The sequence below is a fragment of the Oryctolagus cuniculus genome, chromosome 9, assembly GCF_051225735.1.
Source record: "Oryctolagus cuniculus isolate XC-2025 breed Fujian yellow rabbit chromosome 9, ASM5122573v1, whole genome shotgun sequence".
In the NCBI taxonomy this organism is placed as follows: Eukaryota; Metazoa; Chordata; class Mammalia; order Lagomorpha; family Leporidae; genus Oryctolagus; species Oryctolagus cuniculus.
Window position 1 is genome coordinate 35,302,800 of NC_142875.1, and position 16,515 is coordinate 35,319,314.

Here is a 16,515-nt window from a genome sequence, read left to right on the forward strand (position 1 = left end):
GGGGTACTTTCCCAGCTTCTCCACTCATTCGAATTTCATCTATGGGAAACGCACAAACTCGGTTCTTCTACTTTGCTTCTGTCGTTGTTATGTAGCCTGAGGAGAAAGAACATGCTGAAAGTGGTACTGTTGGTCAGTGACTAGCATGCTTCTTGTTTCAATTTTTGTTGTTGTTAAACTTCTATAAAGAAAACATTTTGTAATCTTCCATTTCCTTTCAATTTTCATGAAGTTAAGGGAAAGTGGAAAAAAATAAGCACTGCTTTTTATTTTTCGTCCTTTATTATCTGCTGTTAGGTGACTGTGATCTGTCATTTTTCAGTCTTTAGGGTTTATTTTGGTTTTTTAGTGGGGGAGCGAATAAGAAGGTGTTTATATGCTCTAGATTTAACAAAGTTACTAAATTCAGTATATAAACTGCAAAGACTGCCTTTATAGTTTTTTACTATTTTAATGTGCTACATTATATATACAACATACATGAATGTATAAATATTTGACATTTGAGGGTCATGTGTAAGCAGGGGTAAGCAAAGTGTGAATCATGTAGGCCTCCTGTAGTTCTCTGGCCTCTTCCACCAAATTTGTGAGGGGCTAGTTCTAAATGTTGTAAAGCATGCTTGTTTTCTGTTAAGCCACTATCTTTGGGTCAGCTAACATCAGGAAAGAATTTCATTTAAAGAAATTATAAATTTATATATCAATTCTGTCTTGAAACTGGCATGTTAACCAGGGGCTTTTCATTGCTGGTACACAGCCACTATATTCTTCAATGCCCAAGATAAGCCCTGAAAAGTAGAATATGAACTTTTAAAAACACAGCTTTCGGGCCGGCGCCGCGGCTCACTAGGCTAATCCTCCGCCTAGCGGCGCCGGCATACCGGGTTCTAGTCCCGGTAGGGGCGCTGGATTCTGTCCCGGTTGCCCCTCTTCCAGGCCAGCCCTCTGCTGTGGCCAGGGAGTGCAGTGGAGGATGGCCCAGGTGCTTGGGCCCTGCACCCAATGGGAGACCAGGAAAAGCACCTGGCTCCTGCCATCGGATCAGTGCGGTGCGCCGGCCGCAGCGTGCCGGCCACGGCGGCCATTGGAGGGTGAACCAACGGCAAAGGAAACATTTCTTTCTGTCTCTCTCTCTCTCACTGTCCACTCTGCCTGTAAAAAAAAAAATAAAATAAAATAAATTAAAAAAAAAACACAGCTTTCATATAGAAAAATTAATCTAATTCATGTTTGTATGTTATTTTTTCTTTACTGCAAAAACATAGAACCTAGTTTTTAAAAGCTATCACATACAGTAATAGTATATATGCAGTATAGGATTAATTAGCTTTTTTTTTTAAAGATTTATTTAAAAGGCAGAGTGACAGAGGGAGAGAGAGAGAGGGAGAGAGAGAGAGGGAGAGAGAGAATCTTTCATCCACTGGTTGTCTTGCCCAAATGGCTGCAACAGCCGAATCTGGGCCGATCTAAAGCTAAGACCCAGGAGCTCCTTCCTGGTATCCCATGTGGGTAGCGGGGAGCCCAAGCACTTGGGCCATCTTCCGTTGCTTTCTCAGGGGCGTTAGCAGGGAGTTGAATTGGAAGAGGAACAACCAGCTGAGACTCGAACTGGTGCCCATATGAGATATCCGCTATGCCACATTGCCGACCCCGAGTCAACTTGACTTTTATTAGCATTTCTTAGCTTGCCATGCATAGCAAAAACAAAAGACAAAACCTCTGTTTTTAGTAAAGCACAAATAGAGGAAAAATATATTCTGAAGAAATAAAAATCAAGAGTGTTTTAAATACAACATAATTAGCCATGATAAATTTGTGATTCCTTTATTTGCCAAGCTATCTATTAATGCCATAAATGTTTAAAATCCAAGAAAGAATATTTGGGGCATGCAAGGTAAATTAGTATGATTGTTGCCAGAATATGTGTTCTTTTATGATTTTTAATATGCCAGTTTTTTTTTCTTTGACAGGCAGAGTTAGACAGTGAGAGAGAAAGAGAGAAAGGTCTTCCTTTTCTATTGGTTCACCCCCCAAGTGGCCGCTACGGCCGGTGCGTTGCGGCCAGTGCGCTGTCCTGATCTGAAGCCAGGAGCCAGGTGCTTCCCCCTGGTCTCCCATGAGGGTGCAGGGCCCAAGCACTTGGGCCATCCTCCACTGCACTCCCGGACCAGGCAGAGAGCTGGACTGGAAGAGGAGCAACCGGGACAGAATCCAGCGCCCCAACCGGGACTAGAACCCAGGGTGCCGGCACCACAGGCGGAGGATTAGTCTAGTGAGCCGCTGCGCTGGCCAATATGCCAGTATTAAAACAGATATTCTAAATGTGCTTCTTCCGATTTATATCAAAGTGTAATTTTCCCAAAACTACCTGAGGTTAAATACTCACATTTCATAAAACTACTTAATAAAACTTTTCTAGTTCCTTGTTAATGTCTTATGGACTAGCAGCTTTATTTTTCCCAGGTTTTTAAATGAAATGGTAAATGAAGACCAGTTTTACAAATTTAAAGCAAATTTTCCAATATAATTTAATGATTAGCTATATAAGTTTTTCAGCAATCATTAGCCATAATTCAATTTTTATTTCCATGAGGTTTCTTTATAAAAAGGTTCTTTGTACACATGAAGCAATCACTTTGGAAGAACCTACTTTTTTTTAGTATTATAGTGCAGGACTAATTTTTATCAGATTTTGTGACTTTGCAGAGTGATAATTTGATCTCATTACTCCCAAAATGAATTTACAATGTAAGTTATGATTTGTTAAGTGGATACTTGTTTATTTTATGTAGATTATTCATTTATTTCTGACTAATTCCTCTCCACTCACTAATCCTTTCTAATCACTGTCCTATCATTTAATCATCTGTTTGGTGCCTTTTTTCTTACTACATATTCCATTTTTCATAGTCTAGTAAATATATTTTTGTATGTGTATTTCATTTTTTTCCACTCTGTTTTACAGTTTATCCATTGAGAAGTTCACAATATTAAATGCTGCTTTCTGTCTTAGATTATTTCTGTTGTTGGAACAGATTGTAGGATGATAATTGTTAAAAGTTTCTACACTATGACTATTTGCAAAGCTGTGAGGAGGGTTAAAAACTGTGAGTTTATTGTTAACGAGTGAGTTCTAAGATGGAAAATTGGAGAGCTTCTGACTAATTGGAAAGAGTTCAGAGAAGGTCATGAAATCCATCCTATAGAGGAACATTTTTGCTAACAGCAAATTAGAGAACAAAGGGCTAAATCAATAAGTAGAATTGCATATAGCATACATATAGTATGCTATTCTAAAATGTGACCATTATATTTCAAATAAATACTTTGATTAACATTTGTTTCAACTACGCAGTGGCTTGCACAGAAAAAGTTTTTAATATGTGATATCTAGTTAGTCCAGTCTTTTTGAAATCTATTTCAGAATGGCTAATGTGCAAATCCTAAGGCAAACTGATAAATGTCTGAGTGTATTTTGCACCTGTTTTCTGTTGGAGAATAGTGTGATGTAATGGAAATACTATAGCCTTCGGAATCAGGCCTCAGTTTTAATTATAAATTAATCATTTACTAGAACTGCATGGCAATGGATAAATTTGTTAATCTCTTTGATTTTGGTGTCTATATTTTAAAAACCAGAATATTAATTAAAAAGTGATCATGCCACTATGGAGATTAAATTAAGATTATATATGTAATGTGTGTATGTGTATATATACATATATATATAAATATATATAGTTTTTGTATATAGGAATCCTTCATGAATACTAGCTTTAATTCTCTAAATTGAATTCTTTGCTTTCTCTTTTAGAATTATCCTAAAGGTACAAAATCTGAGATTTCTTAAATGTGTAATTAATGTAATTTTACAAAAAAGATTAATGCTGTCAACCATTTTGTGGCAGAAAAGTATATGAGGCTTACTTATAAGCAATCTCCAACTTTGTGGTTACCATTTATGAATGGCCACATCATCCCTTATTTAGTTTACTTATTGAACCCCTTATGGCTTAGTTTTCTCATCTGTAAAAATGGGAAAATGATACCTATGTCATAAGATTATTGTATTATTGGTTATAAAAAAGCAACAGTAGTGAATATTGATGGAACACTTTTTATAAATCATTTCACTTGGTCCTCATAAGGACCTTGTAAGATATACAATGTTGTTGCTTTTGTGTAGATGGGAAGGCTAAGACTTAAAAAGGCCATTGTCCACTTGTCACACAACCAGCCAGTGGCAAAGCCAGGATTCCATGCTTATCCACTGTGGTATTTCAGCTTTCTACAGTGTGTAATGTAGGGCAAAATTGTATTCTGTCTTGCTCTCCTGCTATTTTGTTTTAACAATTTTGCTTAAAGTGCTTAACTGTGTTTATGATAGACTTGCATGATGAGGATTACCCTAACAAAATACAGATTGGAGCAATAATTTAACTTAAAAAGTCACATGGATAGCGAATTCTCTTTTCTCTGTATGTTTACAAAAATACTATGCACAACATATGCACAACATTTTAGATCCATATCTCCTAAAGTAATATAGCTAGGAGATACTAATAGTTTTAGTTTTAGATGATATATAGGTACATAGGAACATATTCATATTGAGGAATATATATATATTTATACTTAAATTACTATTGCAAGACTATTCAGACCCAACTATTTTTACTGCAAATCTGAGATGAAGTTTTATTGCTGCTCATTAAGGCTTTACTGAATAACAAACATGAGCAGAATTAATTTTGTGAATTTCAGTTGGCTATTCTTGAATTTGCCCTAAATTGTTGGCTATTTATTACTTTGATACACGCTTCTAAATTTCTAAATTTTGGAAATTGTACAAAATTTTTTTTACATCAAATACAGGATATATATACATACTTTCACACACATACATACATATATTGAAATCTGCAATTGTTGCTGATAGTGTTCAAATACCTCACCCATATTTTTTATTTATAATATTTTCCTCATTTATAATAATTGAGAAACTATTGTAGATAGATGCAGATGTTTAGATGAACTTGAATATCATGTTTCTAGTATAATTTTAATCTCTAAATAATAGCTATTACTGTTTGGGTTAGTATGATTTTTACAAAGTAAATTACTAGAATTCTTTTTTCTCCTTCCCTGACACTGTTTCTGTTGTGGGATTTGTATGTGTGCTTAATTCGCAACTCAACTAGGGACAGAATGCTAAATTCAAGGTAAAAAATTGTAAGGAGGCATCAATACATTTATGCAAAATAGAATGATACTTGATAATTTAGTTAAGTCTGACAGTATTATATGAGCACAATTTATTTTCTCTGTTAAATAAGGTTTGACTTTAATAGGTTGGTATTAACTGAGATAAAACTGTAAAATGTCTTTACATCTCGTGTCTTATTTAGGTAGCCCTTGGAAAGTACTGTAATGCTTTAGTGTAGGCTGCCACATATGCTTTACCGTCCCCCTGGCTTTCCAAGATGAGGAGTCTTCAAATTAAGAGTGCATTTTATGTGATAAAATGAAGCTGAAAGTTGTGATTGTGTTTTTGCTTTGTTTTTTTTTATTTAATTTGCCAAACCCACATTAGATAATTTAGCAGAAATCTTATTCTTTATCCTATTATAGTAAAACCTCTCACTAATTCAGAATTTATGATATGGCAGATGCAGTATTTGTGATATTTTTTGAGTAAAGAAATTCAAAGTAATTTCTTCCTCTGAATTTTCAGGGTCATACTTTTAAGGGGAAACCTGTCTAAAATCACTAGCTTTTCAAACCAAGGGCTCAAGAAATGAAGGATTCCTTCAACGTGCCTTCAACCTCTGGGTCCAGCGGTTAATTCTTGTATGTTAAAGGACTTTTATGTTTTTGGTACATTTTTATGTAATATTGACATATTTTGAAATATAATGTAGGTGACCACATTTTATTTATTGTAGCATTTGTTTTAATCTATCATCTGTACTGCCTAAACGTAACAAAACTGAATTTTTCTTAAGTGTTCTATGTTTGAGACTTTTTTCACTAAGTCACATGGGCTTACCCTTTCTGTTATTCCGAATTGGTGAGGTTTTACTGTCCTAGTGTTATAAAGAGTTTAAAACTTTTGAAACAATTGAGTCATTTCATTTTAGAAAGGGAAAGCACAACTTAGGATGATTTTGTTTTAGTTGGTTATTACTAGAGATTAGATAATAAGGAAAGGAAAAGTGAACATGAAATGATTTTTTGAAATTCTGTTTAGCATTCTAAGATGGATAATGAAAACACAGACTAAAAATGTGTGTCTGTGGATTCACATGTGTGTCTTTATAGAATGTGTACCTCTTTAAGGTTGCTATACCAAGAGTGGTTTAGACTTGCTGACTTTTTTTTTTTTTTAAAGATTTATTTATTTATTTATTTGAAAGCCAGAGTTGCAGAGGCAGAGAGAGAGAGAGATAGAGAGAGGTAGGTCTTCTATCGCTGGTTCACTCCCCAAATAGCCACAATGGCTGGAGCTGGGCCTATCCAAAGCCAGGAGCCAGGAGCTTCTTCTGGGTCCCCCACATGGGTTCAGGGACCCAAGGATTTGGACCATCTTCTACTGCTTTCCCAGGCACATTAACAGGGAGCTGGATTGGAAGCGGAGCAACCAGGACTCGAACCGTTGCCCATGTGGGATGCCAGCACTGCAGGCAGCAGCTTTTTCCCACTATGCCACAGCACCAGCCCTGACTTGCTGACTTTTTGAAATTTCTTCCAGATTTATATTTATTCGGGGTGCAAAGATGATATGAAAGTCAGATTTTAGTAATGCATAGATTTTGTTTAGGGAAAGTATGCTTTCTTCCTTAATTATACATTCCTAGCTAAAGGTTTTATATTGTGGATGTGTTTTTTGCTGCTATGAATAGAATGTGAGAAAATTCAAAGTCAAGTGTAGAAACCAGGACTGGAGAGATGGCCTGAAGCAAGCTTCATGGAGGGAATAATAAAAAGAAGGATGGAGGAAAGGAGTGAAAGCAGAGCCACTACTGAGGGTAGTGGTTGGGACGGGGAGGAAGCCCACAGCAGAAAGTCTGAAAGGCAAGGTGGGACAGGAAAAATAAGTGAGAGTAGGCTACCCAACTACAACTCCTGAATACATTTCCTTTTAAATGTCTCCATATGTTTTTTCAATACTAGTTCAGTTGAGTGTAGAAATGCTTTTTAAAAATGGCTAGTACTAACAGTATCACTAAGTTTAAAGTAATTGTTAAGTGACTCTGCATGCAGTTTTTTAATGCAAACTAAATTTTCCATGTGAACTTAAAATTTTTCATTTAAAATTTTATTTCTATAACTGAATGACGCATTTTCATTATATAGCTGGTGAGCTTCATAGTTTTTATCTATAACCACATCTTACATTTTTTTTTTATTGGTTTAGCAATATCTGCAAAACTGTCTATTTGAAATTGCTTCTTTGCAGGTAGATTCTTTATCTATCACTTTTAACAGCTACAGACTCTTCTTGCTTAATTCCTTTTAACATTTTTCTCTAATTCTTTTCCTAGTAAACTGATTTAAAATTTTATTTTGAAGATGAATAATAGCTTAATTATAAATTATAACACTTACAGATGGAAGTGGAGAAAGAGGAGAAAAGGATGCAAGCAAAATCACAACATACCCTCCAGGCTCTGTGAGATTTGACTGTGAGCTCCGAGCAATACAAGTCAGCTGTGGATTTCACCATTCAGGTAGCAGCTGGAACTTTAGGGTATAATTGCATTTTTACAATTGTGCTAAATACCTTAGCTGTTTAGTTTTGATGAACCTAGTCATTAATTATGTATTAAAGCAGTATGTGGCAGTATCTCCTAAATCAGTAAGAGCTTCATATTGATTATAGATCTTTTGTAAAAAACTATGGTATGATAGAATAGTTAGTGTATTTATCCAGAGAACTGATTTCTGTTCTGATTTTAGGCAGGCTTCTTTTACAGTCAACTCTGGAAATTCCTGAGGATGAAGTAATCTCAGAAACTCTTTTCTGTTCTAGAATGCTATGGCTTTTATAACATGGCTCACCCTATATTTTATTAATGTTCAGTGAGAAATGTGCATCAACAAATTTCTTTATCTTAAAATGTATAAAATAATTACATTCTTAACAGTTATTAACATTTGAGTTCAGTAGCTTAGGTTATACCATTTTGATCACTAATAAGAAAAAAAATGTTAAATTCTTTCTTGAGATTCAATATGTTATTTGATGTTACTGATAGAGATAACATCCTACCATTTTGATAGGTGTCATACAGTCATACATAATTGTGTATAGCTCCAAGTCACTTATCATTATCCAAGATGTGATAACAATATTTCAGGTATAATACTTTTTGTTAAGATTTTATAGGTGACTTGAACCAGTGTTATAAAGTACTAGTGTTATTAAATGGTATTTGTAAGATCTATGTATGTATTATGAAAAGCATTTATTTTTAGACTTATAAAAATATTTCCAAGCATTAAAATTATATTTTTCGTTATTATAAATTTTGTATGTGTTTCCATTTCCTATTTTTAATGCCTCTTTAAAAATAAGTGAAATTTACACTGCTTTCAATATAGTTGTGTTGTAAATACAAAATGCATATAATGAAAAACTCAAGGTGTATGTTTTGATTTCAGTGGTCTTAATGGAAAATGGAGATGTCTATACATTTGGATATGGGCAACATGGGCAACTAGGACATGGAGATGTCAATTCCAGGTGCTGACTTTTTCTTTTCTCCCTTCTTTCTTTCCTTTTAAATGTCTTAGTTCTAAAATTAATCTATTTATGCCACTATTTTGCAGAGTGTGGCCCATGAATTATTGACAGTTCCTGATTTTGTGGTTATTGGCTTTATAGGGATAAGTAATTATCACAAAGTTCCACCATATTCTTAATGATTATTATCTTTTAAAAAGCTATGCATGTGTATACTAAGCTGATCTTCTGTATATTAAGATAATCGAAAATGAATCTTGATGTGAATGGAAGGGGAGAGGGAGTGGGAAAGGGGAGGGTTGCGGGTGGGAGGGATGGTATAGGGGGGAAGCCATTGTAATCCATAAGTTGCACTTTGGAAATTTATATTCATTAAATAAAAGTTAAAAAAAAAAAAAACTATGCATGGCAATAGAAAACAGTGAGTATCCCAAGACTACATAAAAAAAAAAGCTCAGCAATGGATTTAGTCACATTTTTTAATCTTGTTTGTTTTGAAATTTTTGTCTAATACTAACTTATAGTCATTGAAGCTTTTGAATAATTTTCAAACAAAACCTATTTGTCTCTGGTATTTTGACTTATCTCAAATAGTGTACTAATTGTGACAATGACCAGCATCTACTAAAAGTCATTTTCTAGTAACCATTCTTTCCTAGTACAGTTGGTAGTAGAATTTTACTTGGTGACTAAAGGGACTTTCACAGGCTCCATTTCTGCAAGATGTGGCCATTTGAACTTCAGAGATAAGTGAAACTTTGGGACCAAAATTAAAAGGAAAGGCCAAGCCTTGCCCTTGTTCCTTCTACACCCTCCCCACCCCACTTCCAGCTTGCTATGTAGAATGCACGTGTGGTGGGGGGAACATGAAAGGTTGTCACATTGATCATATGTTGGAGACTATGTATTGAGAATGATGGAGCTACAGTGTAGAAATATCCTGGATGCCTGACCCCAAGAACTGCCACATCAGTTCCTTACAGTTGGATATTGTTTAAGTGAGAAATAAACTTATTTCCTCAGTTCCTGTGACTGTATCCTAACAGCAGCAAAGTCCATATCCTACTTAAGACAGAGTGTTTTGGCCAGAACTAACAGAAAAATCCCTTAGGTCTTCCAAGTAATAGATGACAAGATAGCATTAGATATACAAAGGAACTAATTAAAGGAAAGCTGTGAAACATAAAGTAGAGGAAAAGCAAGCATAGACAGGGAGAATCCTCAGACATGGCACAAGTGTGATCCCTATGAAAGGGGACAAGGAAGAGGAAGGGTTGGGTGGGAAGGGTCTGGATTATAGTACAACTTTGAGAGAGTTTGAGCCAGACCAGGGGCCTCCCCAAGCTGAGGTTGCCTTTGAAAGAATCCTACAGTGGGCAGGAACAGGCTAGCATTCACACTTGCATCATGCCTTTTGGTAGGTAGCATCCCAGGAGACCGATGGCCTCATGGATCCAAAGAGTACAGTACCTGAGGCTGTTGGTTAACTCTGCTCCCTGCAGCAGCTTGTTTTCAAGGATGTCTGAGTGATTCATGCCTGTAACTTCTCCACCTTAGAAACTAGATTTAATATAAATGTAGGACAGCTTCAGGCCAGACTTGACATAGCAATTCAATTTGCTGCAATAACCCACTTTTCTTCTTCCTTCTCCTCCTCCTCAGCAACTCTTTGTTAGTTTTTCAATGAAGACTTAAGACAGAGAAGACAGAGAAGGTGTTTTTCATCACCATTATCCTTGTTTTTAAGCTGTGGTTATTTTGTAACATAAACCGGGAACATTGCATTGCAGCTGGACTGGGTGTAGCCTCAGACCTTTGTGCAGTGAATACTGAGTGTAGCAAATTCATAAATCAAACTTTGGATTTGGATGTCATTCCTCCAGATAGCTGTGTTTCTTGGTCCTGATTGAGTTGGTGAGGGAATGGTGAAAATCATGACACTGATGCAGTAGCAGTTGTCAAATTATGTTAGATTATGTTCTGTCTGGTATGCAGAATGAACAGCCTAAGCACAAGAGCTAGCCACACCTCACTGAGCTCCAGGCTATTGAAAGGGAATGGGCTCAGTTCAGGGTTATGGTTATAGTGGTTAAGATCCCTGGGTTCAGGCCCATGTTCTGCTTCTGATCCAGCTTCCTGCTAGTGTGCAGTGGGCAAAGCAAGCTATTGAGCCTTTGCCACCCACAGGGGAGACCTGACCAATCTGGTCAGGTCCATCCCCAGATGTGTGCAGGCTGGGGAATCAGCCAGCAGTTGTGAGGTTCTGTCTCCATCTTTCAAATAAATAAAAATTAGTAAATAAAACTTAAAGAACTTGCCTTAAAAAGGATTATACCAGTGAGCAACATTCCTGATTTGCAGTGACTTCCTCATGTGACAATATCATAGAAATAAGCTCAGTATTTTGAATAGCTTGAATGTACCATCTTCATGAAATATAAAAGCCTTTAGTGTTGAAGCAGAATATGAGAGTTTTAACAGAAGATTAAATTGTGGTGGCTTTGCTTTAACTTCTCAAAGTGTTCTTTTCCAACGTGGAACATTTCATTCCATTAATTTAGTTGGAACTGGAAGGCTGATTACATGTGGTTGTAGGAAGCACTACACTGGGGATAACAGTGCAGCCAAACCTACACACTATGCATAGTGGCTTAGAAATCTATCAAGACTGCTTCAATGCTAAGCACTCTAGATATCCTGCCTGGTTGTGTATGGGACTTGGAAGGCAGAAACCAAAAACTGAATTATTAATGACTAAGGAATGGATCACTCATGTGGAAGGACAACCCAGGAGGAGCAAAGCCTCTACAGGATATATACTAACTACCAGAAAGCAATATGCTTGTACATGTTTAATTGAAATAAGTATACAATTGGAGGGTATTTTTGAACTGTTGATAGTGATGAGTGCTATTAACAGGAATTTGTTTTATAACACACATTAATAATGGTCTGATTAACATAAGATAAATATTATAGTGTGCAATGATGATGGAGATAGAAAGGTGTTATTGATATACTCTTTATTTAATGGGATTTCATGCCAAAATGATTGAGTTTAGACTCTAGGTTGGCTACTGGTTCTATCACTTAGTAGCTTTATGACCTTGGCCAAATTACTTGAAATTCCTGTGTCTCAGTTTCTTCCTCTATTAAAGAGGGGTAAGTACAGCTTCCTCAGAGGGTTGCATGAGACTTCAATGAGATGATGCAGCTAATGTACTTAGAGCTTGAGCCATAGTAAGTGGTCAGTAAATGGTGACTCTTAATGTTGCTGCTTTTAAAATGAATGTCAGAGGCCCCTGTGGGCTTTTTCATGACATGAGTCTGCCAGCTCTTTTGTTTATTTGCTTAGTTTGTTCAGTATACTCCTAAATTTTTGAATTCTAGTTCTTTTGCCAATTTCAGTAAAAAACCTCGAGACTGGGACAGAAACTATATAGTGTAGATGCTTTTATTTTCCTTTTGCTAGTAGGATTTTTTAAAAAGCTTTTATTTAATAAATGCAAATTTCATAGGTACAACTTTGGGAATATATTGGGTCTTTCCCCCAACCCACCTCCCACCCCCCATCCCGTCCCATGTCCTACTCCCTTTCCCATCCTGTTCTTCATTAAGATTCAGTTTTAATTAACTTTATATACAGAAGACCAGCTCTATACTAAGTAAAGATTTCAACAAAGTTTCAACACACACACACACACAATGTATAAGTTACTGTTTGAGAAAAAGTTTTGCAGTTAATTCTCATAGTACACCTTATTAAGGACAGAGGTCCTGCATGGGGAATAAGTGCACAGTGACTTATATTGTTAATTTAACAGTTAACACTCATTTTTTTATGTATGACATCATTGAAAACCCAAAGCTCTTGCCACAAGCTGCCAAGGCTATGGAATCCTTTTGTGACCACAAACTCTGTCAGTATTTAGACAGGGCCATAAGCAAAGTGGAAGTTCTCTCCTCTCTTTAGAGAAAAGTAGATCCTTCTTTGATGGCCCCTTTCCACTGGGGTCTCCCTCACAGAGATCCTTCTTGTAGGATATTTTTTTCCACAGGTCAGTAGGATTTTGATAATTCTTATCATGGCTATGGATTTCAACTTTTTCTTGCACTCCTACCCTCCTTCTGCTCAATTGTAGTGTTTGCAGCCATACAGGAGAAGTTCAGATCTTTGCTTCAGCTCTTACCTTTGATGCTACTGTAGTTTCTGTAAGCTTTAGTTTTCATATCCTATAGGTTTATTGTAGAATTCATGTATGTAAATTGTCTGGCATGCACACATATGTAATTTTCTTTGCTGTTCTTTTGTTTTCTAAATAATTTAAAAGATGGGCTCCCTTGTATTATGAGAAGAGTTCCAAGAGTATGTACTAGAAGACTTAGCATCAACCTTTGTGGAAATCTTTTAAACTCTTCATACTCACCACAGAGTTATTTTGATAATGAACCATACATTTTATATGCGAGTGCTCTATAAACTACAGACAAGGAAATAGTTATAGGAACTCTCCTTCAATTCCTTGTTTGAACTGAATTAGATGCTTCAGTGAGGGCATTATTTCATCATATAGCCCTTTGCACTAGTAAGTGTTCATTTATCAAAACCCTGTTCCTCAAAATTGCAGACCTTTTGCCTTTTCACTGATGTTCCTAGGCATCTGGCTGCATCCTCAAGTGAGAAACCACAGCTCTTTTGAGACGTGGCCATTCTGCTCTATGCTGATTATTGCCTTCCTATCTTTTAGTCACCGCCTTTTATTCATTGAAAAGTTACCACTGATGCATAGTTTTCTCACTCTGGGTCTTGTTATAGTTGTGAGTGAATTCAATGTCATGGGACTGATTCTATATAATGTTCTTTTCTGGACCCCCTTATATCTAATGAGTTATATTTCTGTGATCTTGGAGGTCCTTCAATGACCCCTTGCAGAATCTAGTATAGCTCCAACCTGGACTTCTTAAGTTAAAAATGTGTAACCCGACACCAACTTCTTTTTCGGTTATGTAGCCCTACTTTACTTGCCTTTGCTTTATCACTAGTTTATTCTTTAAGCCCCCTACCTTTGTTGAGTCTTTCACCCTTTTTCACTTTATTTCCTACACCTACCTTAGCGATTGCTATTTTACCTCTTCACCTATACCCTTCCCAGCCTCCTCAGTTTTTTCACCCTCTTGGTCCTGGTACTAGGACATGGCAAAACTTCAAGCATGAATGAGTCTGTTTGTATTTTTCATGCTATGCATAGGCTTCTGGATAGAAAGCCTGTGCAGATTGTTGTATCATTCCCAGAGTGAACCTGTCCCTCTTTAGTGGGCTGTAATCATTTTAAACTATTTAACACCTTTTGAGAATTTGATGAAAGAAATGGGGTGTCTGTCCAGATAAAGAGAAAATGTACATAAATATAAAAATATAAAATATACATATAAAAATACATATATAAAATTACATGTATAGGGAGTTCACTTATCTCCTGTGTCTCATTCATGGTCATCCCAGAAGTCCTTTAGAGCTAGGTTAAACACTACTGATCTGGGTATTAATCAGCTTCATTCATCACAATACACTTTCTCCAGTCTTTTAATTTCTTGGTTCATCCATTTCCTGTTTTTCTCAGCACAGACCCTCCAGTCACATCACAACAAAAATAAAAGCCATTACATAGGAACATTTTCAGCTGGGAAACTGCACACCTTCCTACAACATGTTTCTGCCCCTTGTGTTATGGTTAAAGAGCGGCCTGCTGTGCTGTGAAACTTATCTACTTTGTCCATGGGGAATCTGCCCTTTCCTTATGGATCTGGTTGATTTCTGGCTCCTTTCTGATCCATACCTTTAGTTTCTGCATTTTTACTCAAGTTGTTCAACTTGCTCAAATTTTTGTCTTAAAAAGATCCCTGGCCTGCAGCACTGGCATCCCGCATGGGGGCTGGTTCAAGTTCTGGCTGCTGCACTTCTGATCCAGCTCCCTGCTAACGTGCTGGGGAAAGCAGCAGAGGATGGCCCAAGTGCCTTGGCCCCTGCACCCATGTAGGAGACACCAAAGAATCTCTTAGCTCCTGGCTTCAGATTGGCTCAGTTCCAGCCATTGCAGCAGTTTGGAGAATGAACTATTGGATGGAAGACCTTGCTCTCTCTCTCTCTGTGGGTGTGTCTATCTCTGTAACTCTGTCAAATAAGTAAAATAAATCTTAAAAAAAGATCAAGCCTATCCATTAGCACCTTTTTGGTTCTCTTATTCCTGTTAGTGCTGGAGTACTTGATTGCATTTTTCATGTTCTCTGATCCCACAGTTAATTCCTTATCTGCCACAGTGTGGTGCCTACTTCCACCAAGAAATCTTTCTTTTGCTATATGGAGAGGTTACTTGTATGTCTCTTTAGAGCACTTGGCATCTATCACATTTTCTCCTCTTGAAACCACCTCTTCCAGTAACTCTCCCTTTGCCACACTTTCCAACAATTCTCTTTCTCTCCAGATTGTCCTAGATTTGTATGAGCTCTTCTCCTGGGTCCTTACCTAAAATAAGAGCGAGAATCTCCTCTTTTCCCTTTGAGGTAGTGTACCCAGATCACATTTATTCTCAGAGCTTATGTAAGTGTTACCACTATCTACCTTGTTGTGTAAGCAAAAAAAAAAATCTTCCTTGCCTCGTGTTGATCGCCCTCCTAGTCTGACTGGTTAGATCTTTTCCTTCCATAACTGTCAAATTTATAAATTTATCCATTCTGTTCACTTCGCACTAATCCTAGTTCAGGCCTTTGTCATAATTCCCTCTGATTGTGATGTACTTTTCTTAACTCGGATTACAGTTGTAAGTCTTAGCCTTTTCCAATTCACTTTTTCATGCAGCCTGAATAATCATTTAAAAATATGTTTTGCATATTTTTTAAAAGATTTGATGTATCCTTATTATATTGTCCAAAAGCAGAGCTCTTCTGTTATGTATGAACTGCTTCTATAGAGGTTATTATTCCAGTTACAGATAATAGTTAATAAAACTGATTAATAAATGGTTAATAAGTAGGAAAAGATGCGAAGATATCATCTGTCATAATAGTTACTGTTTATTAAATATCAACTGTGGATCAGGCACTAATCCAAGCACTTGACACATACATGAACTTCTTTGTTCACAGGAACCCTATGGGATAAGTGAAGTTTCAGAGAAACTGAAACAGAAATAGGATGAGTGACTTGTTCAAAGTCATGGCCACATTGCTATTAAGTCGTGGAGCCAGAATTCGCACTTAGAAAATCTAGCTCTAGAACTTGAATTTGTTACCACTGCTGTAATACCTCTTATGATTTTATCTTCTGACTCAATTCCTTCTATGTTAAATTATAAAATTATAGCTTAGTGGTAAAAGGAAAGAGAGAAGGATTACATTAACTATTTCATGTAGTCCCAGGATTTAATTACTGTTATTATTTCACATTATTTTTATTTCATCCAAAAAATATTTTTGGAGTTCTCTAACATGCTATTCAGGAACAAAGTAACAGATTTTTTTCTTTTAGAATAAAGATAGGACCATCTTTCAGAAAAAAAATTAGGAAGTATGTGTCCATGACTAACATAATAAATTCAGAAAACTTTTGAGTAGTCTTAAAGTCAGCAACTGTGTCTTTTCCATCTTGGTTTACCTAGCACTTAGAATTGAGGTAGGCATATAACACCTAAATAAGTATTTACTGAATATTCTTATTAGTGTCTTTTATCTTTTCTTCTCCTATGGCATTGTTTATTTATTGCTTTTTAATT

The 16,515-nt window shown here is 36.3% G+C and overlaps 1 protein-coding gene across 32 annotated transcripts in view; it reads left to right on the plus strand.

Moving 5' to 3' along the window:
- Positions 1-16,515, plus strand: part of MYCBP2 (MYC binding protein 2) — a 303,498-nt gene that overhangs the window by 107,168 nt on the left and 179,815 nt on the right. For 30 of the 32 annotated variants that reach the window (XM_051850575.3, XM_051850577.3, XM_051850583.3 and 27 more), the window contains 2 exons: positions 7,611-7,730; positions 8,665-8,746. In XM_051850575.3, coding sequence (XP_051706535.3) covers positions 7,611-7,730; positions 8,665-8,746 — 202 coding nt within the window. Of the gene's footprint in view, positions 1-5,734; positions 5,851-7,610; positions 7,731-8,664; positions 8,747-16,515 lie in introns of those variants that run through there. The other 2 variants (XM_089303555.1, XM_089303556.1) reach the window with 1 other exon arrangement.